Consider the following 27,383-nt stretch of genomic DNA (forward strand, 5'->3'; position numbering starts at 1 on the left):
AGCCGTGAAGTGATTTTTGCAACAATCACTCGACAGTGACGACGAACTGCAGCGATCGTTAAAGAAAATTTTCAGACAACGCAAAGTGCCAGCCGGCAGGTGCCTGTCCCGTAACTATACGTGCACCCAAGTCCCTTCGGACGGCTGCAGTCTCGTGCCCGCGCATTCGACGGAATAGACCCTTTTCAGAAGCCCGCGCCAACGCCTGTCCACTAAAGCCCCTAGATAAGACCTTCCTACAAGTATAGGACATTCTTTGAAACGCCGACTGCATGCTGGACGGTGCAGGTTTTGAAAAACGAACGGCGGCGCACTGCAGAGGTTGAACTGAATGCCGCCATTTTGTTCCAGCGGAATGTGCTTTGTCATTTGTATTGGTTGTCGTTACTTTCAAAAGAAGTATCAAGGGACTTTATTGTCCACCATTGCTTGATCACATACTCGAAGTATGTCTTGGACACGCGGGTTGCGTCCCCATTTGGCGTGAACTCAGCTCAGCTCGTATTGGAAACGAGTGTGACGTCAACGTTCGGCAAGAACTCGGGTCCAATCACTTGCTTCGTGCCCAAGCAATGGCGATCGCCAATGTCGCTCCAGGGACTCTTATAAATGGTCTATGACGACAAGATATCCCTTTTTGTATTCCTGTTTTAACACTGTTGCCTGGCTTATTTTAATTTTACTTTCAACAGTCAAGCGTTGTAGCCAACGATACTGAACAAATATCTTCTCCTTGCCGTTGTAATATAAAGTCCTTTAAAAGAAATACTATAATTTTCTAAACTTAAAGTAGTATGCTAAAGGCCCGTTCACACTCTTGCGACCGAGTTAGCCCGAGAGAGACCAGACCGGTTTTTAAGCCTCTTGCGACTTCTTAGGACCAGCTCCGCTGTATCGCATCCGGTCCTAAGAAGTCGCAAAAGGCTTAAAAACCGGTCTGGTCTTTCTCGGTCGAAGTCAATCGCAAGAGTGTGAACGGGCCTTAAGCTTGCAAGCTCGCAGTTATCAATGTGACTCAAACTATACAAGGGCCGTCAAACTCAAACTTTAACACCTTTCAAGGTTATGAGGTCGGTGTCCCACACGTGCAAGCACGTGCAGTATGCACGCTAAAGAATAACTCCGGTCAAAATTCGAACCAAAATAAATTACTGATATCGATTTCCGGAGAGTAAACACGAGCACTTCCAAAATATTGCACTAATGAGAAAACGCGATCCACTAAAACCGATATTAAAAATGCTACCATTAGGTTCTCAGCGGGCAATCAACGAGTCTCTTTTGTAGCGTGAGCTACACTGGCCGAGGTTGAGCAGTTTCGCGTGACTCCTGGAGAGCCGTGCTGCGCATGCGCGAGGAGCAGTGACGTTACACGGCGCACAGCTGGCGCGCCAAAGCCGCCGCCGCCGCGCGCGCCTCGCCGGTCTGGCCATTCCAGAGGAGTGACGTCATAGCCGCGGCACACGCACTGGCGACGGCGCGTGCCCAGCTGCGCGCCTCGGTTGCGCAGTAGCCAACTCTGACGCTGCACCGGAGCCGCTTGATAGCGCCTCTCATTTTCTTTTTTAAAGCAACCTGGTGCCTCGATATCATTTTCGTCTTGAAGTTGTCTACTTGTTCGTATCGCCACTTCTTTCGCCCTGCATCTTTTTTTGCTGCGTTTTTAGTTATTTTTAAGACGGTTTCTTTTTGTTATGTCATGTTTTAGCGTCCGTAGTTTGTAAGTGCTTCTCGGTGATCGCGCACGAAGATTATTGACCCCCTGCTCGCTCAAGCGCGTCGTGGTGCCGAAGGTGCATTGCACCATAGTTTAGTCCGTTCCTGCTCAGCTTACGATTAACTTACACACCGCTTTTACAACGTGCATTGCACGCCACCAAGATTGCGGTTCTTCTCAGAAGATAAGTGGAGGCTCGTTCTGAGCCTGCGTTCATCGTGTCGAACTTGTTTGTTTGTCCAGAAACATCATGAATGTCTATTATTATTTGGTTCAGATATTACTACGAAACTAATCAGTAAAACAGCCGTAGCACCTTACCTGACTGATTGTAACTGCTCTTGCGACCTGGCCGGTCGTGCGTTGTGTGGTACCGCGATACGCACTTTGCGTCACAACACGAAGGCCATGCAGCTGATCACAAGGTTTGCCGTCATGCTCGAGCCGGTGGTTTCGGTTTCGCCCAAGACCCCCGAAGCAGAAGTATGAGATAGGATATCTACAAAACTACGCAAGACATCGAAAAAAAAAACCTCGTAATCAGGGACACTTTCTTCAATAGAAACAGTTCAAAACCCTAAAATTGAGAAAATGTATCAGAGTAACTTTGGCACGTTTGCACGTGGTATACGTGTTAGGCTGGCCCCCACGAGCAGAGAGGTGGTGGCTGTCAGACCCCCTGTTTTCATGGACACTTGCTTCTTTCTGATCGGGCGTCCATGAGAGAATGCATGAAGTTCAGAGAGTGATCTGACTCACGATATTAGAGCATTAACTCATCCCAGGTTGAAGTGAACTTAACGTCGAACATGTAATGGTGCGCCTCCCCTGATATTAAGGCATTCGGCATTGATGGTGAGCTTCGTCGTCCAAGCCGGGGCGCTGATATCCGTGAGCACGATAAGATCCTTTCTGGTCCTGGCCCTTGGCTCCTTCCTGGTGGGTCTGGGTCGCGGAGTGCGCTGCTTCCTGTTCCCGGTGCTGGTCTCGAACCACTGCCGTCTGGACGACATGCCAGCAGCCCTGTCCATCATGAACGCCGTCTGCAGCGTCGTCCTCTTCCTCAGGACGCCGCTCATCGGTGCGTCCACTCCGGAATTACGTCCAACAGCGTTCATGAGGAACAACAACAAGCGATAATATAGGCTGGCCACAATGAGTTTCTGCACTCCAAAACGAGCTGAAAAAATCGGCGTCTGCAGATATATAGCTCAAACTTTCATCAAACGTGCATTCAGGTGGTGGATATAACCTAGTGAAATTTCAATGAGTAGCTCTCTTGTAGCAAGACATTAGATGAAGAAACGTGGTACAGGTTTAACGGCGAACGTGTTCGTTGACGAATGAGTTATCGATACTGGGAACGTGCGGCGCCATCTTCCGATAGGCGCATCGAGCAAATAACGCACTCTGCTATCTGCGCACCTTGCACGAAATGCACATTCGATGAAATTTCGAGCTTTTTACGTGCAGGCGCCGAATTTTCCGGCTCGTTTTAGAGCGCCGAGATTCAGTATGTACACCATAGATATTCTACACAATGAATTAGGCGCAGGGATGTGAAAATCTCGGGCGCGAACACGAGAGTAGAAAGTATATTCTTTGCAGTTAAATGAAGATGCACAGCGCCCTTGCGTCTTAGTATCTTTGATGACATTGCACACAATTTGTGAGGAAGAATATAAGTACTACACGTTTCACGCTGCTGAGCTTCGCATGCCCCCTTAATAATGAAAAAATATTTCGAACGAGCAATTATACGGAATTTCGGCAGATTTTAAGAGTATGGCAGGGTTGCGTTTCAGGTAAAAATTAACAAGACCTGATATTCACATAGAAAGGAACGTCATTTATTAATATAATAAAGACACTAAAAGAAATGGATGAACTGCAAGTTTATTCATTTCTTTATGGGCGCAATCTCCTCCCCGGGCTCGCGTATTATTAGAAAAATTAAATACGTTTAGAGAAGTCTATAATAATCGATTCAGGAATTGCGGTGCCTTTTAAATGTTTTATTTGTTAAGAATATTTACAGCAGTCCTGAAAAAGGGAAACCTTTTTTACTGCATAGTCATACGTAAAGGCGTCGGCGGAATCGGTATTGGCGTGATCGGGACGGTCAATAAAACTTCCAAGCCACATTGTCTAAATGTGATCCCATTTTTAAAATTTAATTGTAAATTTCAAGTCACTCACACCAATGCAAGAGCCGTAACGAAAGTACCACTTGTGCGTTTGTTCTTTCGTTACCTAACTATATTTTTTTTAATCCGCATTTTAGCTGCTTATATTTTCAACATTTTTTTTATTCATTGAGGCACAGTGCGAAGGAGAGATCAGAAAAAATAAATAAACCTCCGACGCTTAAAGAACTCATTTAAAGGTAGAGATAGCTCCAGAGACAGCTAAAAGTACTGAATCACGAATAGACCGATATCGCCAGCCACTTTGGCTACGACGCCGCTGCCGCGATGCATCGAGAAAACTTTAGTTCTTCTGCATGCGCGATAACTTTTACGTAGCCCTGCTGAAGAGCTGAGCGTGCAGGGTACGAGAGAGTAGGAGCTGTCTAGTGCGCGGCCGCCTGCCTCCTGCGGACTGAAGTTAAGGCGACGTCACGCATGCGCCAAACGCTTGGTGAGATTGGTTTATTCCAAATGCAGCTTTGATGTACTCAGTATTGACCCCATAAGTATGACGTGACTGCTGCAAACAAACCGTTGCTAGGGGCGTGCCTAAGGACGAATACATGGGATTGGGCTTCGGTCCGAAAGAACCATTGTTCAAAAGTCGGACGTAGATTTTAAATGTCTAGAAAAATAGATGTAACAGACCTAGATTTCACGCTTACCAGGACAGAGGTTTGTCGAGAATCGGCGGCTTCTGAAATATTTGTGACGGCTACTTCTGGTCCTGGAGACGCCTCGAAATGCCTGCTGCAGACAAGGGACGCATAAGGAATGACCTGTGTGCCGTCTGCAACAGTCTGAATTGTTTGCATACTGTGGTACGATTTTGATCTTGTATTATTTTGTGGCATGGCAGGTACGGAATACTTTCTGTCGAAAATCATCACACGTGTGGAAATCCGCTAAAAATACAGCGAGAGAATTGTTTAGAACATGATATCAAAGCAGCGTAAGGCCCTCTTTTATATTCTGCAGTTGACGTGCATTGTAATGAAGGGGCCATTTTTCTCTAACATATCGCGTTGAAACCTCAATCTTTGTTTTTTTAGGCTCGCAATATGGGCGTGTGTTTTGTAGCTGTTTGTAACCATCACACAGAAGAAAAATGCTTCAGATTTTTTTAATTTTCTGTAAGATCCCAAATAGCGAAAGAGCTGGATAAAAATATCAGGTAAGTAATATATGGGTGATTGCATCTTAAATCGTGTAAAAAAAATAATAATGGATCCTAAAAAAACAAAAAAAAAACATTCTAGTAAAAATTAATGTGGGTGGAAAATATGTGACTAGAACTTCACTGAAAATTAGAACTACGGAATATTTTTGTTTTTGATTTTTGGGTTTCGAAAGGGCTTAATTACCCTGCGCAAAGTCGCAAAGTCTTGCGATTTTTGCAGTTTTCACTAGTGAGACATTTTGGAGTCTCGCGACGTTTAGATTATCTTTTTCGCAACAATAATTACTTGTTTACTGCTTAATAGTTCATATAAAGTGTTAATGTTCACTAAAATGTAATTTTTATTAAAAAAAATTTAATCTTGTTTCTTTGACAGTAAGCGCCAAGTCTGAATAGAGCCAGCTTTTGATGTGCACTTAGTTAAGGTATAAGAAAAATTTCAAATGAACGCATGTATATAAGCCTATATAAAAATTATAGTATTTTAATCGAAGTATAATTTATATAAAAGAAGAAAAAAAACACTGTAAACATGAGAAGAAAAGCTGAAAGTATAAAATTCAATGTTATTTTATGAAAATACGTATTTTTTATTTCGTTCCCAATTTTTTATGTGAAAAGCTTTTTATGGGATCTTATAAATACAATAACATTTATTTGACATTCTTCATTTCGTCATATTAAGCAGTACGCTTGAAAAGAAGACATATTTGTACCTCCATTCTACGATGCATATATCTCTGTCATTTCGTCTTTCACCTAAATACTAGTTATTTTTGTTACATTATCAAAGTTTTTATTGGTTCTCGAGTCCACTCAACAGTTTGGCAAAACTTAGGCATCGATAGTATTTAGAGCATAATATGGTAAGGCGTTCTTTCGCACATTCAGTTTGCTTACTTAGTAAGCTACAGAAATCGAAACTGTCTTAAATGATGTTTATGCGTTGTCATATGAGATTAATAAACATATTTAGGACGTTTTAAAAGTTTCTTGTGAATTAATGGAGCACTTACGGGAGAAAAAACGTTTCAAAGCGACGATCCCCGGAGCACGTCAATAAGCCTGCATGATTTTTTTTTTCTTCAAACAACTTCCTTTGCACGATAGCTCAGCTACGCTTCTTGAAACCTCCCAATATCTGTTTTTACTATTGGCAGTTTTATGTTTGCGATATCAAACGAACGTCCCCAATCTCGTAGAATGATATGAGTTGAAACTATCAGTTGTGATAGCCTCGCGCCGCTTCGGCGCTTGCTTCACTTTTCTGCAATGTGCGCCACTCCTAAAATTTCGCCATCTTTATTTATTTATTTTTTTTGTTTAGAGTAGCTTCAAGGTTCTCGTAAGCTGCATTGGCTATTTTTTTCGACGGAAAGTGAGAACGAAAGGGAAATACAAGGGCCGAGGTTTAACACTATGGGTGTCGCACCTTTTTAAATAGCTGTCGTGAATGTTTATTTACTACAGGCAGGGGCACTATAAACATTAGAAACGATTACCATATTGCCGCGCGCGCAGCTGGCCTAGTAGGCCCCGCGCCCGGGGCCTAATAATATAAGAAACATAAAAACGTGCCCGTGGCTTAACGGTTACGAAAAGCTGAAGTTCGATGCCTGGCTGCCGATACAAATTTTAGTTGTTTCTGTAATATCGCGTTCTTGTAAATTCGAAAACCCTGTTGCTTATTCGAGATTACAATGTTCTACGCGCCGAACCTTCTACGCCGATTGTTCCAGAAGCCCACGCGTCTAAAGAAGGGGCCCCGCGTGGCAAGCCGCGGGGTGAGTCTTGCCCCAACGCTCGATCCTGCTGTTTCGCCGACATCGATGCCTGCGACGCTAGCCTTCTTCTATTTCGTTTTGGGCACAAGTTCGCCCCATTAAACGTTTAGTTTATCCAGTTAATTGCCTCCTCAACACTTGTCATTTGTGACAATATGGCTATCCGCGCAAGTGGCAGAAAGAAGAAGCTACAGACAACCTGTGATGACCAGGAGGCGCTACCAGAGCTAAAGCTTATGTGCCACCGCCTTCTAGAGCGGCAGCCTTTCCCTTTCGTTTTGCTTCGCTGGCAGGTTCTATGCTATTCACATATCTGGTATGACATGTCAGTTTGTTAGACACAGTTAACCAAAACCGAGAGAGAAAGCAACCACTCTTTGCCTGGCAGTAATATTAAACGTGGGCGACCAAGAATTCAGTCTTGAAGACATTAAGGCACTTTGCCTGTGTGCTAACCCAGCTAAGGAGTATGATTTGCTGACCTGTAAGGTGTATCCAAAAAGAGATGGTTTAACTCTGGAAGCGTTGCCAATGAAGGAAGACTAATAAATTGAAGTAGCTTTGTGGGAATCTAGCGAACTGCTAAAGAATCAAATAGAAAGTAACGCATTTTGGAATGAGCTCAGAAGTTACGTGACAAAGTACTTCTATTAATTCATCCGACATGCTCAGCGCTTTCTATAAGCTCGGAAAAGTCGCATCTCAAGGCTCGTATTGTACTTCATTTCGATTTTGCGGAAAACTGGAGCGTGGTTCTTCCGCGAGCGGTACCATGCTTTCGTTTGAAGAACCAAGCCGTGTCTGTCTTCACTTGCGTCGCTACAACGGAGCTCAAAATCTACAGCTTCGGAGTTGTCAGCGACGACATCATGCAAAATACAGCACACGCACCGTTCGCCCTGCGCACAGTTGAAGAGTGGCTGGAAGAAAACATTCCTATATTTACAAAACTTGTCCACATCTCCTGTGGGGAGCCTAGTCATTTCAAAAATAGGTTTCACCTGTACGAGATGGCGAAGAGACAATATGTGACCAAATTTATATTTTTAAGGTAAGCCATTACCGCGCCATTACACGGCAAAAGTTCGTGTAATGGCGTGGAGATAGTCCTCAAGCACCAATCCTTCTTGCACAACCTCAGGTTGTCAGAACTGGAAACGATTGAACATGCTGCTGATTTTGCTCGTGTAGTGGCCCAGAAAGTGTCTGGGCCACTACACTTTACTTCTCAAAAGTGAAGCCGCATGCCTCGTCTAATACCGTAAAACCGTAAAAAAAAAGGAAGTTCTTGAGTTTTGTGAAAGTCATTTAATCCCGCCACTTGTGAATGAAGGCTCGAAATAGAAAGGGGTCTTTCAGGGTTCTGATAAAAAATATAACAAATAAAATCCTGTAATGTTAGTCTCGCTTAAAATCACTTTTTTCTTTTATCACCATAAACGTTACTGTAATATTATAATACAAAAACTGCTATGCATTGTTATGCATTTCTCCCGTTTATCTATCTGTATGATCTTTTATTGCCTCAAATAAAAAGAAAGCCAAGAAGTTCTATAAGAGCCTCGCCAGTGTATACGTGAAAATACGGCCGCATGAAAGAAGCAGAATTTCGCAATCGGCCAGCTAGGTTTTTGAAAATATATTATCTCGCCCCTTCATTACCTAACAGGAGGTTTTTGAAAAGAAATGTTTATGCTTGTTAAATATTAAAAAAAAAAAGACGTTTCGATAAGTTGATTTAAAGGGTAACTGCAAAGAAAAAAAGTTTTTTTTTAAACAGCCTAATTGGAACAAGCATGTCAGAAAACAAATGTTCCGCGAAAAAAATGATTTTTTTTTTATCAATATTTACGCCACAGGACGTAATTTAGTAGAGTCAGAACCTCTACACATTTGAAACTCCCGCTCTTTCGACCCCCGCGGAAGAGGAGTACGCCCCGCCCCTCACCCTCCTTGCGTTGCGGAGTTGAACGACGCAGCGTCTCGACTTCCGGCAAGATCTGGCAACTATGCCAGGCCGCGGTATTGTTTTGGTTTGACGCGGTTTGCGAGCACATGTAGCGAAGACGTGACCGGAGAAGTGCCCCTGTGATGTTCCCGGAAGACGGAAAGTATCGTTCGTAATCGTCGTACGTGCTTTGAAAGCGAAGGGAGTCACAGAATCCACGAGTGCGGAACCACAAACCAAGGTTCACGACAGCGTTGCGTTGGTTTCGGCGATCTCGTTCTGTTTGGTGCAACACGGCGATGCGACAGAGCTGAAACGAAAGCGCAAATTGGTTGTGGGGATGACGTTCAACCAGTTAAGTCCCGTCGTCGTCAGCTGATCCAGTCAAACTGGTCCGGGAGGACGCTGGGAGCGTTTTTAGAAGTAAATCTGCCTCGTTCTGTTTCAAAATGTGGAAGTTTCCCGACGCATACCGTGAGTAAAAAGCTGCAGGCGTTTTCAACAAAGTTACGTCGTTTTAATTGAACAATGGACTCCGAATTTCCTAAATCTGCCGTTTTTATGCTTCGTGTTAGACTGCGTTTGCACAGCGACGTGTTGCATCGTGCGGTGTGAATAAATTTGGGCACCATTTCGTACCTGCCTACACATGCATGAACTGAGACCATTTTTACGTAGCGGACATAGTGCTTTTTTTATTTTCTGTCTAGTCGTGGACGTTAGGTGCACACGGGGCGAATCTCGACGGCCTCCAGAGCGATATGACGAGAACGTAACTAGACACGTTAATCGCTACGCGAACGCCCGATTGCCTCCAGCCAAATAGCATTCCTTTCGGGGCGACATGGCTGCGAAAGGCTCACTGTCGGGATAACGCATCTGACATCTCCGAAAAGTCAGCATTTGCACGCGCAAACAAGCAAAACAACAACAACAAAAAAAAGCACGCTAAGCAAGCAAAGAGGAAAACGAAAGAATCGCGCTATGAAAGTCAAAACCCCGCATCGCTTCCTACCACTAACACCTGCGACAGCTGCTAAACACACACTACTTCACTTCAAGAAGTCTCACTCAAGCACCTGGGTCAGCACGAAACGACGAAACACTGATCACTTCGGCGAAACGATTAGTCGAGGTAGGCGAGACAGGCGGGAGCAGAGACTTCGGCGGCCATGATAGAATGGCGAAGCTTTTGTGTGTATGAATCCAAACGGAAGTGCCCGTCTTGTAAACCTTTTGTAACGAATAATAACTCTCATCACATGGGTTATTCTTTAAACGTAAAAATATGCCGCTCAAAAGGAAATTGCAACATATAACAAAGGTTTAACAACCAAGATCTACGCTGTCAATCAAACTCTTAGCCAATGATAACCTTTTGGGATTGACGTCACATAATCACAACTTCGTGGCGCGCGATTTAAAACGGACGAAATAGCCGCAAACTAAAATGAGTCTCACGCAATAAATATTGCTGTAAAAATGTTTTTTCTCGCGGAAAAATTGTTTTTTGACATGCTTGTCCCAATTAGGCTATTTAAAAAAGAAACTTTTTTTTTCTTTGCAGTTACCCTTTAAAGGAAAGCTGTAACTTCTGAGATTCTATAAGTGAACTGGACATTTCCATGAAAAGTTTTTAATTATCACATACCAGTCATGCCTTATTTTTACTAAATTATATTTTTATATATTATAATATTTTTACTATACACTGATGCAAAAAATTTGGCAACGGCCCATATATTTTTACTTTTGAAAGGGGGTAAAATATGTCTTCTTTTCAAACGCACTGCTTAATATGACGATACCATATGTCAAAAAAACTTCGTTGCTTATATAAGAACACAAAAACGTAATTTAAAGATGACGTTAAATTTTGTATTTTTAGCATTTCTTGTCGAGTTTTCAGTGTTTTTTTTTTTTCATATAAACTAAGCCTACATTCACAATAATTTAATTTTTAAATTGGCTCAGATACCAGCTTTCATATGTCTCTTATGCCTTAAAGAAATGTATTTCGAAAGCTAGCTCGATTCAAACTTGGCCTATTGTTGTCAAATGCGCAAGATGCAAGCATTTTTATTTTGTAAAATAAAATCAACAAAACAAACTTCTAGAGAACTTTAACACTTCTATAAGAAGTCTTAAAGCATTTAGAAAAAGCTTATAACTGTTATAAAAAAAAAATCTGAAAGTTTCGAGACTCCAAATGGTGTATCTCGTGAAAACTGAAAAAATGGCAAGACGTACGTTCTGCTCTTTTGAAGCCTAAAATTCAAGAACAAAAAATGTTCTGCAGTTCTAATTTGAAGTTTTCTTCACGTCACACATTTTCCACAGAGATATATTTTTCCAAACGTTTTTTTAGGGACCATTATTTATTTTTTCTTGCACGATGTGAGATGAAGTCACCCATATATATTACAAACAGTTTGTTTGATCACAGAGATAGACACTGAAGCAGCTTCTGCGTCGTCTGTACTCCTTGAAACGTGTGGTGGGCTGCACTTGGACTCTGCTACACCTCACGTCGTCGTCGTACATGATTCGCGGCTTTACATTGTTTTCATCCTTTTCAACTATTGCGGACGCCTACACGGGCAGGCGTTTGTGCACTCGCGCACCTCGACGGTCGATCAAGTTGTGCGAGGACAGTCTTCGCTTCCAAGATCACACAAAAAGTTGGCCCCGTGAAAATAAGTTTCGCCGCTCGTCCCCAACTTAATTTAACGCAGTCCCGTACTTCCTCCGAAAGGACCACTGAACCCGCAAAGCCATCGTGTCGTCTGCTATAGTCGTTTACAAGTCAAGAAGGTAGGAGAAGCTCCTCCCAGAAGCGTGATGCGCCCGTTTCAAATACCTCCGCAGTCGAAAAAAGAGTCCACTGGAAACGTTCCTTGTTCCGCTTCAGTGAATAGATATTGGCTACAGAGTGATACCAACTTGTCTCCGATCCGACTTTTTAAGAAAGCGACCTTTGTATTCATCGGAGGGGGAACCGAGCCCCTGAAAGCAGCCTTTGTACAAAATCGGAGGGGGAACCTAATGCCCGAAAGTCGTATTTGTTTCCATCGAAGGGGGAAAACTCTAATCTCCCTCTCGTGGCTTCCACAATGCTAAGTCAAAGTCGAAAGATAAAGCAAATATGTACAGAAAGGCAAGACCCTCCTCGCGCGTTGACCGCGACATCACGGAAACGATGGGACGCTATTGGCTGCGGAGGTGGCGGAGAGAGATATGATTCCCTTTGAGGGGCATTTGCAGCTACCTTCTTAACCTGTATCTTACTATAGCTAGGCAAAACCGGCTTTGAATCTTTATTACGAGCTTTTATCGTCCATTTATGGCATTGAGACGATATACAAAAAATTTCGGCATGAGATATTAAGAAGGCACAATGCTAAGAAAAATTATTCACTTTTTGGATCGGACAAATTCTTACCTTATGTCGAGCCCCCATGCATTTGTCCATAACCTTATCAATGCTTTGTTTGAAGCACAGCGTCATATTGTGACTTCATCTCTTGCGGGGATTGATTCTGCGACTCGACTCGTCGAGCTGGATCTTGCTGTACATCATGAGGTCGTTCTACGTCATTACTTCTGTGTTAAACACGTCCTTAATTATTGGAGTGAAGTAATACAGAGGTGAGTGAATGGTCAAATTCGTATGGTATCTGCTTAGTGAAACCCCGCACATAACCACTGACAGGATGGGAACGGTAGGAAATTTTCATCCTATCAGCATCCAGAACGCGCGCCCCTTGCCATTACGTCGTGCTTTGGCTGCACGTGCGCTCTCGAAGCTTAAACGTAGTGCTACGGGAGGTAGGAATGGACTTTTTGGCGAATATGTGCTGCCACCTAGACACGCGACTGCGTTTGAGACTAACTGGCTAGAAGCCTCTCCCAACCGTTCGACACCCAAAACGTCAGCCGTATCCTGTTCATCCATTGAGCCACTGTAAAAGAACTTGTTGTTGGGCTAGCTGGTGTTGACTGAATTGAACCATGGTTAAAAGCGCTAAAAAAAGACGTACACAAGATAGAAGACAAACACGGGCTCCCGTGTTTGTCTTCTATCTTGTGTACGTCTTTTTTTAGCGCTTTTAACCATGGTTCAATTCAGTTGAGCCACTGTGACGTATAGATACGGCTCCCCCAAACTTACCTTTGTCCCCATCTTGGGTTATCTTCTGCCCCGAAGTCGACACAAAGAAACCATCTTTCCTCTCTGCTCGGCCAGAAGAAAGAGAGAGAGAGAGTACTAGAGCCATCTCCTCTCGAACCGATGTTTCTACAAAAGGCCGATTGCTCGCGCCGGAGGCGAGGCAAGCGAAGGGCCTCTTTGCTGCTCTCATCCTGTCAAAAACTGAGGGAGGTCAAGGAGGAGATGGGAACTTTTGGGGACGTCAGAGCACCTAAGTCTGACGGGAAGGATATTATACGAAGAAGCCAGCTGCCTTTGTCTCTATTTACTGTTCGAGTGCCGAACTACGGCGTCCGACGCTGGAACGCGAAACACTGCGAGAGGAGTGTTTCGCGTTTGAGGGAGACAGTACACACTTAGAAAAAAGGGTCAGTATAGTCCTCCCTAAAAAGAGGAACGCTCTTGACACATATGCTCCTTCAGAAAGGGAGAAACTTTCGTCCCTTAAGCAGGGGGGCAAAAGTTCCTCCGTCGACTGCACCTCATTATGGCGGCCACGAATCGAGCAAATCGAGCTCGATAAGGCTTAACGAGAACACTAAGTCTATTGTACGAAGCGAGAGGAGCAGCAAATAAAAACGTAACACGAGCTTTCCGCGCATTGTATTTATTTCCGAAGTTTCTTTACCCCTGCAAATAAAGAAACTTACGTTTCGAAAGCATGCAGTCACTCAGTCTTCTCATCGTCAGCAGTGCGGTGTCCAACGGTGACAACCGGCACCCAGTTCGCGCACTTTATATCTTACCTTTGCTATTCCTGGAGCCACAATTCCTTCGTCAACCGCACATCACGGAAGAGTGAAAATCATTCGCCCTCAAAACCAAAAGCCGCTCTCAAAAAAAAAAAAAAAAGCAAATCCGAAGCAACCTCTGGGCTTATCTCAGCACGGTAACACGAAATTATCCCGTAGCCGCGTAGCGTAAAAGGATGTTAAATCGCTTGCTACCAGATGGCGGTGTCAAGCTGAGTAATCCCAAGTAGCTAGGCTAGGTGGCGCTAGGTACCGCCCAATTCATGTTTTACAAAAAAATATTTTTATTTTTTTACACCTCAATTGCGTTTCCTTTTCTTCGGGATTCTCTAACACATCTGAACATGTTACGCCCACTCAACGAGGTAGAGGGGCTTAGAGCGATAAACCGGGGTTCCGGTCTGCACTCGAAAGTGACCCCCATAAGGCGGCTGCCATTGTACGCAAATTTGACCACTCGTCACATGACCAAACCAAAGACGTGACGTCACAGGAAAGATGGCAGCGCCCATGCAGCGGCTGGCCCCAGCCGGGCCGGAGCTTGTCGGATGCTTTGTTCGTTGTCGTTCGTCTCGACGAGTTGATTTTAGACGCGGAAGCCGTCGTATGAGGTTGTATGAGGCCGGTCGAAAGCGGCTTCAGAGTTCAGCGTGGTGTCCGACGTAGGTATAACGTGAAAATACGGAGGAACGGTGAGCATTTCGCTAATGACCTACGAGGATATTGCCACGAAGGAGACAATCGGCCCTACGTTGCTCATACCTCGGATTGATTCGGACACCGCTAAGATAAAATTTAAGGCGACGTTTTTGTGCTCTCGTTGACCATCGGAACCTTCGAGATCTGCAGTAAAGCGTGTGCAATATATTTGGATACACAGTTTAGCGACGGAAATTGCGTGAGTCGTGCTTGGCAGTGTGCAATCGTGGCGCCGCTTCGTTCAAATGCCCGAAGGCTCACTTTGGTTGTGCGGTGCTCCGGAGAGCTGCCTTGCCGCTTGTAGTTCCCGTGCCGTGCTAAATGATACTGTGCTGCTTCCCAAATTGTTCCGGCGTAGACGTGCACTTTCACGGAGCACAAGTGTGCGGCGCGCCGAAGAGCTGCCTTAAAGCTGGTAGTTTCTGTGCCGTGCTTTAGGTGATGTTGTGCTGCCTACTTAATTGTTCTGGCGTAGACGTGCACCTTCACGAAGCCCAGTTGTTGCAGTTGGTATTGATTCCGCTGGCCTGTTGCACGTTTCGTCGACACCAAAGTTTCATCAACATTCGTTACGCGAATTGCAAGCTGTATGGACATTCATCGCGCGTGTTACCTACCCAGTCCACCCATTCACGCCGCTTTGCGACGGCAGTCTGTAGCGGCTCATTACCAGAAAAGTGGTCTCACATCGATTTCAGTTCAGCTTATCCACGGCAGTTGCCAGACCCCGAAGGAGAGGATTTATTCGGACAAAATGCCACTAAAGCAGTGCAGCTTCTTTAGTGGTCAGCATAGACTCTTTTCTGTCTGTTTTATTATATTGTCACGAAGGCTTGCTCCAGTCCTATTTTCTATCAATATTTACTATTCTGGAAAGTTCCATAGGCCATGCTCAGCTGTCATTGTATGTTCTGGTGGAGGTGCTGGGCACTTTACCCATAGCCCTTCACTCTGTGTGTACACTGGCGGCTCCTCAGCCGAGCTGCCCGATAACAAGACACGGGTGGCACATTATCCCGAGTCTTAAACCCCCGGCGAGCCGTGAATCAATTAATATCCCGAGCCCGGCAGAAAAACCGCAAGACCGAGCGAGTACCACAAAGACAAAACTCGGAAATACACCACGAAGAACTTGAAATCTAAGCCAGTCGCTGCTACCAGCAAAAACCACCGAAATTAGGTCTTTTGCCAGGAAAAACCGAAGCTGACTAAGCCAACAATGACAAACCTGTAGCAGCAAACCACGTCCGCTCCCGCCATCGTTTGCATGCCCGTCGCACCTCGCACTCCGATGCCCTTTCATGCAAGGTGCATAAGACGTCGAGGGCTGGATTGAACAATATGACCGTGTCGCCCGCCACAGCGGGTAGATGGACAACCAGCTCCTGCAGAACCTATACTTCTCGTGGAAGAAACTGCAAGGCACTGGTTTGAGAACCACGAATCCTCCTTAACGTCGTGGGAAGTTTGCAAGATCGAGCTGAAATGCATGTTCATCTGCCAACATTGACGAGAGAAAGCCGAATTCCTGATTTTGTCCAGGACACGGCCCCAACAAAAGCGTCACCACCCTCGTGGAGGATGTTTTGCTCCTGATCAAGCACCCACGCCAACCCTGATGCTACAGAAGACAAGAAGCTAAGAATCCCATGTTCCTCATGTGAAAGACAACACCTTCAGCAGCCTTGTCCGCAACCCCACGACAACAGTCGAAGGGTTCATATCAATGAAGCTTTCAACATTGAATGTACACTGCAAGCCCGAGCATGTCACTATCAACAACTCCCCAGCGTTGCGACACTCGAGTCGTCCAGCTGCAACTTCGACGCCAGCCCCCCAGGCATCCGTGATATCATTCACAACGGTGTCCGGGAGGAGATAAGGAAGCTAGTTCCTGCCATCCGTTGCCCGGCTTTTATTTTGATCGCCGAGATTGTTTCAGAAGTTAGACAGGCATTTCAACTGGAGACTTCTTCGAGCGAAGCGGCATCTGACAAAACGAGGGCGACTTATGCCACAAAGACAAAACGAGGGCGACTTATGCCACAAAGGCACAACGACCACCATTGGCTACCTGTTACTATTCAATGCCAATTCAACGAGACACCCCAACGCCAAAGCATTAACGACATCGGGAAGAACCAGTGTAGGTCCGCACTGAACAAAGTACACCGAGAAAAACGGAGGTACTGCGAATGGCCGACCGAAAACCACTCTGCTACCACTGCATGAGGCCGACCATGCCTACTGGAGGTTCCCGTACTAATGAATTGGCCTGCAAGGGTTCGTGCCGAACGACCCTCGACCACGTCTCGACGAGAGTCCGGGGAAGATTGAGGATTATCTTCGGCGGTCTTTGTCCCTGGTACCGACATTGCCCCGAAGCTCGTGATCTACTTCATCTGGACGGGAGGTAAGCACGACAAAGCAGGTGAGCGGCAATGCAAGGAGAGTTGATCTGGTGTCGGTTGTCGCCCAAGGACAATACCTAATAATTTGCTGACACTAATTATCTGTGTCCACGCCACGAAGCACACAATTTCCAACTTTGAGGGAGAATGCCGCTCAGTGACCTTATTAAATTGAATGGTTGGTTGCTCTCAAAAGTTGACTGCAAGCATCACGAGACTTCACTTTGCCACACAAGACTTGCACAAGTTGCAGTGGTCGTGGGATGCAGAATAAATCTCCATTACGAAATGGAAGTGAAATGGCTTGAATAGCAAACATTGTTGCCAGCTACCAAGTCAACGGTATAGCAAATGGCACAGCCACATGACCAATACATGCCCGAGCCTGCTGCATTGATGCAGAAAACTACCAGGAAAATTTTGCGGATTAGAAGCCAGCCCTGCAGCTTCAGTGCATCAGATGTCAGTGGGCGCACATGACATATGATTACAAGACAGCATCAGTCGGTCAAAGTTGCTACTCGACCAAACTGAACACCGACGTGACAGGGGCGTCATCCCACAACAAGGTCCACAGGTATTACGACGGAACGCATGACAGGAGACTGTCGCAGAAAGAACTCGTTCTGGAACCATTAACTACGAATCAATAATAATGTAATCCAGTGGAAATAAACATATTTGATACACTAACCAGATAAACCTATTTCCGCTTGCCTTTACGCCTTGAGAGTTTATACACAAAGAATTGTGCTCACCACACGCGCAGGTCCTTTTGAGGACACTTGCATCTCTGACCCTTCAATATGAATTAATGGGACATACCAGACTGGCAGACTTGTTGCATTGGGCTGCACTCATTCCACTTCTCCTGAACACACTTCTGAGCATATACTTTATTTCTATGTGTTGATGCATTGTTATATAGCAGGACACTTCCTATACGTATGACACAATAGACCCTTTGCAGAACCTCATCAAGCAACACAACTGTTAACATTTTTTCCGGCATAAAGCACACAAATGGGCCCCAGTTCACGTCGAATGCAAATGCAGCATTCGAGTCCACTAGGCGCTGAGCCGAGTTCACAGTGATGGTGGACATAACACTCTTGTCGAACAAATGACCAAAGTATGAAAGCCTGGGGTAAATAGAGTAGTAGCTACTGTAATTCGTGTCATTACAATTTAGCAAACAGTAAAGGCTACAGTCTCGGTGAGCCAATATGTACGTTGGAGAGAGGCACATGACAACATGTCATTCAGAGTGCTCGTCTGCACAGATTTGTCACACACCTTCGCTCTGTCTCTCTGATTGGTTTGAGGGGGCTGTGGCGGTTGCCCTTTTCCAGGTTACAATGATACGAAGTATAGGCAACCCACACTTTTCAAGAAAGGCTATTGAGGAGACCGAAAGGAATGGTCAACATTTTTCAACAAGACTGCTCTTCAGGCAAGGGATGAACACAAATATGAATCATCTTATCCAGGTAATTAGAACAAGTAAATAATTGACCGACTAATACAATGCACTCTTGATGAAAAAAAAGTATTGCTGCAATAAATCCTACGAAAGAGAAAAAAGTGTAGTTCATCTATGCATACACCAAAACAGTTGTTCTTATTGCAAGTCGAATAGCTTTGAAGCAGGTGCCTGCAACGATTTATTCATCTCCACACTCAATAAAACGTCATCCTCGTAGCAGAAAATAGGTGTGCACGTCGCACTCACCAAAGAAGGAAGAAAAGCTATCGAATGTAGAATCGTCGATTAGCACAAAGGGTTAAAAATTGCAGGAGCTTCCTCGCTAAAAGTTGCTATGGTTATTCAGTGACGCAGGCCTGAAACAACTTCTCCTAGGCCCTAACGCGACGTATACCTTTCGCGTCGATTCTCAGACATTCCAACGTTCAAACAAAGCTAAGAGAATGCGAAAATTTTATGCTAAAACCACTCAAAGTTCTATCGATCCTTGAACAAATCCTGAATCCGAGCACCGGTACGGCGATACGGCTGATGCTGCCTCACAGTTGTTAATATCCAGAGATGATCCAGGGCGATCTTGCGCAAAAAGGGTATAAAGTCTCATTCCTTCATACTTTCACATTATACCTTTGTCAGCGAGCACGAAAAAGCCCGAAATTGTCGGAAAGCCGCTGCACATCACGGCTGCCGCGCACCGAACAAGCTCCCATCTACCAGCTGTGGGCGCTGCCATCTTACCTGCGACGTCACGGCTCTTGTGAGGTCACGTGACGAGTGGTCACATTTGCGTAAAACATGGCGGCAACCGGGGGGGTGCCACTTCCGAACTTCCGGTTTATCACTCTAAGCCCCTCTACCTCGTTGCGCCCACTACAAGCATCAGGTGAACATATATTGAGCGCATACACAGGCATCGCACATACAAACGTCAATACAACAGCACACTACCCCGATCACTACACCCGAGCCCTGCGTTTCCGTCTTTTATACTGGTCGTTTTGAACGTACGGAATTTTTCGGTGACTCCCTAAGCAATAAAAAATATTCCGAACATGTTCATTTTTATCCAGCAATGTCATACATCTGAGACTATTTTTAATGGCTCAGGGGATGAATCTCTTATTAAAAAGAAAACGCTCGATCATACCGTAATTATTTGAAAGCCAATAAATTGAGCCGCTCCAATATGGTTCCAAGCCATGAGTTTGTTTTCCCGCACGGCCCTTCGTAGCCAGTATTTATACTGTAGTGTTTGTTTCTCTTTTTGTGCTGTTTGCGCACGGCTGCAATTGCCGTCTTGGATTAATCTTTGTAGAGCGGATATTCACTCAGTTGGAAGTGATGCTTCACGGGCAGAGAAATCGCGCTTCGATCAACTTGAATGCAGTGAAAGCCGCGACTTGCGGCAACTGTTAAGTGTACGGAGCTACGCCGTTGCGAGCTCGAAAACTTCTAGCGCTCATCCCAGCGCGCCACTTGGAGGGCGGTTTCTACAGGAATCGTAATATATTTAAAGAGTAAAATAAAGGATACCGTTTTTTTTTTTTTTGATTTTACCTGTTTTTTTATGCTAAACTTCCATTGTTAATATACGTACTTTCCGTCATCCTTTCGTACTGTTCAGTCTTTTCCCCAGAGCGCAAGTGCTCTCGGCGACCGACAGTCACATTGGCCACTGTACGATAGGAGCTTACCGTTCAGACCAGCGTTCCAACATGACTATCCACACGTCGATCGACTGCACCTAATCCCTCAAGTGGTTTTAAACTCTTTAATGTAAAGCGGAATGTCATCCTGCGATACCCCGCCCCCTGCGATCACGGCCCGACCAGCGGCATCAATGCCCGACAGTTTACGTCATCTCATCTTGTTGTTACACCACTGATACGAGAACACAAGTCACATCGGCGATAATTCCAGTCTTCTGTTCACAACCCACAACACTGGCATCACGATGTCGCTGACACGCAGAAATACAGAATCACGTTGACGATGTTGCTGACACGCAGAAATACAGAATCACGTTGAACGCCGGTTGACACTCGGCACGGGACAACAGAACCGAACTCAGCACGGAAGGCACCCAGGCAGCCGGCAGGAAAACCTGCCTGCCTTGGACGCAGTTCCCGCGATTTCCATAACGTCGAAAACGTCGACACAGTTCCTCGTGGTTTCGCTGCTGCAGTCCCGCGTGTGTCCCGCAAATCGGAGACGGCCGTCTTACCCAGTGTATGTAGCGCTGCTGGCACTGCTCCGGAACTTCGCTGTTTCTAGCGGCTTCGTTAGCTCGTTTGATAAAATTAGTGGTAAAAACGTCAATGCAACCGAAATGTTCTGCACGTTTGGACTAGAAGACGGAATTACAGGCGGCCTTCACTGCCGCTGAAACTCAATCAACTCAACATTAATTTATTAAATAACGTGCGCGATGTGCTCGAAAAACGAAACCGAAAGAAGATGAGTCGGGAAGGCGAAAGCTTTCTCCGGTTTGCCTGGAGGAGGAAAACGTCTCGGTGAATAATAAGGACTTTAATTTTCCTTTCATCGGTCTGGGTTTGTTTATGTGTGTTTTGGTAAACAAAAAAAAAAAAAAAAAAAAAAAAAACTTTACGAGGAAAAACAAAAAAAAAAAAAACCGTTCCTCTGGGGATCGAACCTTCGACCAATTGGTCACTAGCGCGAGGTTTTACCCCTGCGCCAACTGAAGAGGGAGGAACTTGCCCTCCTCCTTTCATCTGAGCTGCTGTTCCTCCGTTCTCTGGGCAACTTGTCCGCAACAAGGAGGAACAGTCGCTGTTGCTACCTTTCTCCTCCTTTTTTTCTTAGAGTGTAGACTCGTTCGACCTAGTGCCACTAAATAAGCTACGCTTCAGAGTAACGACACTTGGCCATATTGTGGCTTAAAATAATGGTTGCCAGTTATCTGAAGCTTTATCTGAAATCACAGGAAACGCTTTTCCGTCCTCCAGAAATGTTTAAACAGTTCGCAACTAAGCAAAGCAATATTACATGAGCTTCCTAACACCGAATCTAATGCTGAGGAAGTCGCACTTTTGAATCATGCCGATCGGCAGTTGCGTCTGCTCTGCACAAGCCCCAAAATGGCGGCGCCCACAACAATGTCGGGGAACGGAGTGCCGATACTCTAAGCGCAGCTCATTTAGTGGCTCTAGTTCGACCCACCTGCACCTCCTGCACCGATGCAGAAAAGTGTTGGGCAGTGTACTTTCGGTTTGTGCATTGAGATATACGACCGGAAGTATACTGCCCTACACTAAATCCAACGAGCCTGTTTAGTGGGTAGCGACCCTGTGTTCTAGGGGTTACCGAAAAAATAAAAGTGGAGGAGTACATTATTCGGTCTTTCAGATAAAAGGTGCGCGTCAGCGACCCACCCTTTAGCGAAAACTTATAAGTTTAAGATCTGTCCAGATGTATTTCAGACGTATATATTAAGTGTATTTCGTATCTTGAAACTTTAAAAGTATACTTAAAATACACACTTCGGTTTTTATCTTACAATTAGAAGGTGGAAAGTCGGGCTAGTTGGTGATTTATAATATTTTGGTAATATTTAATCTCAATGCCATAAAGTGACGATAAACGTCCGTGAGAAAGCTCCACAGACGGTTTTGTCTTTGCTAGCAGACGACACGATGGCTTTGCGGGTTCAGTGGTCCTTTCTGAGGAAGTACGCGACTGCGTTAAATTAAGTCGGTGACGAGGGAATAACTTATTTTCACGGGGTCAACTTTTTGGGGGATTTTGGAAACGAAGACTGTCCGCGCACAAGTTGATCGACCCTCGAGGTGCGCGAGCGCGCAAACGCCTGCCCGTGTAGGCGTTTCCAATATTTGAGAACCTTAAAAACAATGTAAAGCCGCGAATCAAGTACGTCGACGACGTGAGTCCAAATGCAGGCCACCGCACGTTTCAAGGAGTTCAGACGGCGCAGAAGTTGCTTCAATGCATATCTGTGTGAGCAAACTAACTGTACGTAAAATACATATATCTATATAACTTACCTGATGTTTTTTTTTTCAGCTCTTTCACTATTTGGGGTCTTACAGAAAACGGAAGAATCAGCAGGATCTTTTCTCAATGTGATGGTTGCAAACCGGCACGAAGCGCACACCCATATGGCGAGCCTGGATAACACCACCTAGACAGAAGGCCTCCACACGCGTCATCATAGTCAGATCGATCGAGGCGAGAGATTGGGCACGAGTGCTGCGTCAGTGTTCGGCTGCGGCTCGTGGCCAATCAGCGCGTCGAAGGTCGGACTCGGGTCCAATAGCCGACCGAGCGCGATCCGACTGTGATGACGTTTCATAGAGGAAGAGGAAACCATGCGGAGGCCTTTTGTCTAGGTGGTGTTGGCCTGGAAAACAAAGTTTGAGGTCTCAAAGCGATATATGTTAGAGTAAAAACCAAATCCCCCCCCCCCCCTCCCTCATTACAATGCACGCCAACTGCAGAATATAAAAGAGGGTCTGACGCTACTTTGATATCATGTTCTAAACAATTCTCTCGCTGTATATAAAGCAGATTCTTTGCGTGTGATAATATTCGACTGGCAGTATGCCGTATCGCACGCTAATCTTGTACCTTTTTATGAACATGCTGAGTTTTCTTAGACCTGCCGTGTCCCCCAATTAATACAAAATCAAGATCGTACCATTAAGCAAACGATTCAGATGTTTTTGTTGTTGTTTGTTGTTTTTTGTTCACACCGGTTATATATACTATAGGTGACTACTGAAAATAAAGTTGAGTTGTAAGTTAGCGCTGTATCTCTGTCTATTTTCTTTGTCTGTGTGTCGCTGCGGTTTTCAGGCATTACAATATCAATATATATTTCTGGAAATAACGGCATTAAGAGAATAATCCAAGTGCAGCTCAAATGCACTTAAATGCATAGATAATCCATGTTAATATATATTTCATACTATACATTAAATTTGGTTATGTTATGCACGAAGGACTTTGAAAATATGAAAATTAAAAGAGACTGAACTCACTGCGTATAAATACCGTTAGTGCATTAGAAATAGATATAAAACATATATGTGAATATAAATTGAATTACTATTTTAACTCTCTTGTTAATACACTTAAAGTTTGTATCTTGCCATATTTTTAGTTCATTCGGAACACAATTTACTATATATATATATATATATATATATATATATATATATATATATATATATATATATATATATATATATATATATATGCGTACACGGTTTTGATTTGAAAGGTGTATGAAAAACAGTGGAATAATTCAAATAACTTGGTGCCTATAGAAACATAAAAATGATATATACATATATGTTATGCTTTGGAAAGAATAAGTAACGAGTAACGCAACTATATGTCACCCGTTACCCGGAATAAGTAACGTAAGTACGTTATACATCACTGCCTTAAAAGCGTAACGAGTACGCTACTGCGTTACCAAAACAAGTAACGCATAACCTGTTACGTCGCATCGCCGCCAACACTGGTAGCGACAAAGACAGTCTAGGTGGCGTAAGGTACAGCCGTGAGCATTCATCCATCCATTCATCTAGCTAACGTTTTCCGTCTACGCAGCAATTCTTTTTTTATTCGAGCTTGGAGCTCCCCACGTGCGGTGTCGTCTCCTCCGCTGCCTCAGTTTCTTTCTGGAAAATGTACTCGAATATTGATGTTTCGCCCAACCTATCGTGCAGGCTACGCTCGCGACAACAGCGGGTCCTACGCTACTCTTTTCATTGGACTGGCGGGCATCAACGTGATCCAACTCGTCGTGTGGCTGGTCTACGCCAGAACACTGAGGGCCCGTTCGGGATGAGGCGACAGAGGGTCGCTGCAGACCTGGCGTCGACACTGCGGAACTTAAGGACGTGTTCTTCCGCTGTGATATTCACAGCACTCTGAATCACGTAGCTGAAGCCAGAATTTACCGCAAAATGCTTTTGAGGATGCCCGTAGAAACTGGAGGTAACTGTATAATTCTTAAATAAAATAAATATTTATACATTTGTAGTTACACTATATTCTTAAGCTGTGCTTGAAAATCACTATTTATACGCCGCTGAATGTATTCTTTCTTTCTTTTTTTATTGAAGCTTCTATGCACCGTATTTTATTAAGTCCGACTGCCAATCAAGTCCTGTCGTCAATCTTTACTCTTTGTCCCTGTAGTTTGGGGCGTTTAATTGTACAGAAGTAATTAAGCAGCGCCAAAAATACATGCTACGACGCTCCTGTCTTTTTTTTTCTGTTTGTTTTTTTGCTTTTGTTTTTGACGTTTGAAACAATAACGCAGTGCATGTGGCGTAATTCCGCGCTTTATTGTGCGCGAGATCAGTTTAGCCAGTGATATCGGACGTACGAAAAGAACTAACTCCGTGAGGTTGAAATTTGGTTCTGCCCGACTAGCTCCACGGAATCGCCTATAGTGTTGACTGCGCGCAGACGTAATGTGGAACTAAATATGGCCGGAAAATATTCGTTCATACATATATATATATATATATATATATATATATATATATATATATATATATATATATATATATATATATATATATATATATATATATATATATATATATATATATAAAGAGAGAGAGAGAAAGAGAGAGATAGAGAGATGCATCCGCGATAGATCTTACATCGTACATTCTAAAGCGCACTTACCGGGAACACGACTGGAGGTGTCTCGCAAATATGAAACGTCATAACCGCAGCTACAGATTAAACGAGACGTACTATCTATACAGCACACTCCAATACGGAATACCTACAAGTGTAATAGCGACACAACTCTCTCGCATTCTTCGGGTATGTGCGCCTTAAAGCCGACATTTTACAGCGAAGCTGTATATGACTCGCAGGTCAGATTTATTCGTGTAAGCATCCTCACAAAAAAAAAAAAAAAAAAGAGAAAAACTAACGATCGATTTTAAAGGTGCATATCAGGTATACAACATACAACAGAGCATTCGTTTAAAAAAAAAACAGCATAAGACAAGCATCCGAACAACGAGGTTGAGGGGCTTAAAGCGATAAACTGGTACCCCCGTTCACCAGGCAAAAGTGACCCCCCCCCCCCCTCCCCCCTGGCTCCCGCCATGTTGTAGAATTTTGACCACTAGACATGTGACCGTACCAAAACATGAGGCTTTTAAGCAAAACTGAGTCAAAATTTGTATTGCAATCGCTGTAAAAAAAAAAAAACAAGAAAAAAAAACTATTTTTTAATATTGTTAGCCCCAGAGATCAGTGTCTAGGTCCATTGAAAACCCAAAATACAATACAGCACCGCGGCTGACGACATCTAGCGAAGCCATTGCGGAGCTGCCCGAGTTTTTGTCGTAAAAGCATATTTTGGACTCAAATTAAACGAAACATGACTTATCTCGTCGATACTGTTAATAAAGATCAATGAGCAATTATCCCTGCCCGGTACTTTATTAAATTCTGGACGTAAAACTATAAGGTCACGTGTCTAGTGGTCAAAATTGTGCAACATGCGGCGGCCGGGTGGGGGTCACTTTCAGCTGCCAGTTTATCGCTCTAAGCCCCATTACCTCTTTGCATTCGAACCACATAATTGATGATCAGGCGCACCTCATAACAATGCGAAGCACGTAAAGGCTCTGTTATACTCCGACGTAACGCGTGCGCGCGTGCAAGCGCGTCACAGCGACGTCACGTCGGCGAAAACCCGACGCTTTATACTCCGGCGTCGTGGCGCAACCGACGCGACCGGCGGCGTTCGACGCAGCCCGACCGCCTCGACGCCAAAATGGAGCATGCCCTATTCCGCGCCGGCCGCGCCAGCGACGCCGGACCAGGATGCATCACGCGCTGGTTCCCGGCAGCCCACGCGCGGGAAGCGCGGCGAATACGAGCAATAGCAGACGGCGGGAGCACCACTCCGTGTGGCGTCATGTTTGAAGAATCGGACTCGGTCGTCGAGAAGCTCATCGGGGGAATTCGTCCTCACCCGTGTGTCTACGACACGAGGAAGCTTGAGTGCCGTAGACCGTGCGCTTGTCAAAGATGTACCGTATGCACATTGACCGCCAACGCTTGCGGCGCAGGTGGTGCACCAACAGTGCAAGCGCGAGTTTTCGTCGTGCAAGGTACGTCCACGCCATCGCTCGAACTTGGCGCTGAAGAAGCGCGAGAATTCTCGTCTGCTATTCGAAACGAAAAGGAACCGGAAATGGCGCACTCTCGCAGGAAACGCGTCCTCGTAGCCAGATTCTGCGCATGCGCCGCGCTGGCGGCCCACCGACGCGCGCCGCGGAAGTCGCCAGGGCCGCCGGAGTATAGAGAGATCGAATTTTGGACGCGCGCGGCGTGACTGACGTGACGCAGCCGACTTCGGCCAGCGTTCGCTTGCACGCGCGTTACGTCGGAGTATAACAGAGCCTTAACGCTTATCGCATACGTTTTGTGGTAAAGATTACTGTTGCGCAAGCTGCGGCGGCAATGGCAGCTTGCGACGTGGGGAGCGACGTCACTAGCTTTTCACACGATATAAAAAGTTGTGGTAAAGTGCATTTACTTACAGGCCATACCACAGCTTCGCTGGCAAACCACCTTCAAAGTGTGGATCCAAACCCCGCCTTTTGTTGTTGTTGTTTTCTTCTCGCGTATGTGTGCAGCATCCGGATCGGCGCCAACGAGAACGTTGTCAGGCCGAGCGCAGGGGTTAGGTGCTATTGAGACGTCACTCTGAATTACAGCCTCCGCATTCTGATACGCGAAGAACGATCGTGTACACGGTTCCCGACAAAGATCCTCTCTGCGATGCAACGCAGTACTGTTGACCGCGAGCACCAAACACTCCCTCGAAACGGCTTTTTTTTTTTTTTTTGTCATAGGTTACATTTGTGTGAGACTGTGAAGACAATCGTGGGCCACCCTGATATTGACCCCTCTTGAGAAGTGCAAGTATTGTTTGTAATTAGTGAGAAAATAAATGCACACAGTGACACTTGGC

General features: G+C 44.9%; 1 protein-coding gene across 1 annotated transcript in view; it reads left to right on the forward strand.

Annotated features, from left to right (window-relative positions):
- The window catches only part of LOC121047762, a 41,103-nt gene extending 16,888 nt beyond the window's left edge, over positions 1 to 24,215 (forward strand). Inside the window, exons 3-4 of the mRNA XM_040503258.1 lie at positions 2,557 to 2,798; positions 24,094 to 24,215. Coding sequence (XP_040359192.1) covers positions 2,557 to 2,798; positions 24,094 to 24,215 — 364 coding nt within the window. The remainder of the gene's footprint in view (positions 1 to 2,556; positions 2,799 to 24,093) is intronic.
- The last annotated feature ends 3,168 nt before the right edge of the window (positions 24,216 to 27,383 follow it).

The sequence above is a fragment of the Ixodes scapularis genome, unplaced genomic scaffold, assembly GCF_016920785.2.
Source record: "Ixodes scapularis isolate PalLabHiFi unplaced genomic scaffold, ASM1692078v2 PGA_scaffold3__209_contigs__length_174095766, whole genome shotgun sequence".
NCBI lineage: Eukaryota > Metazoa > Arthropoda > Arachnida > Ixodida > Ixodidae > Ixodes > Ixodes scapularis.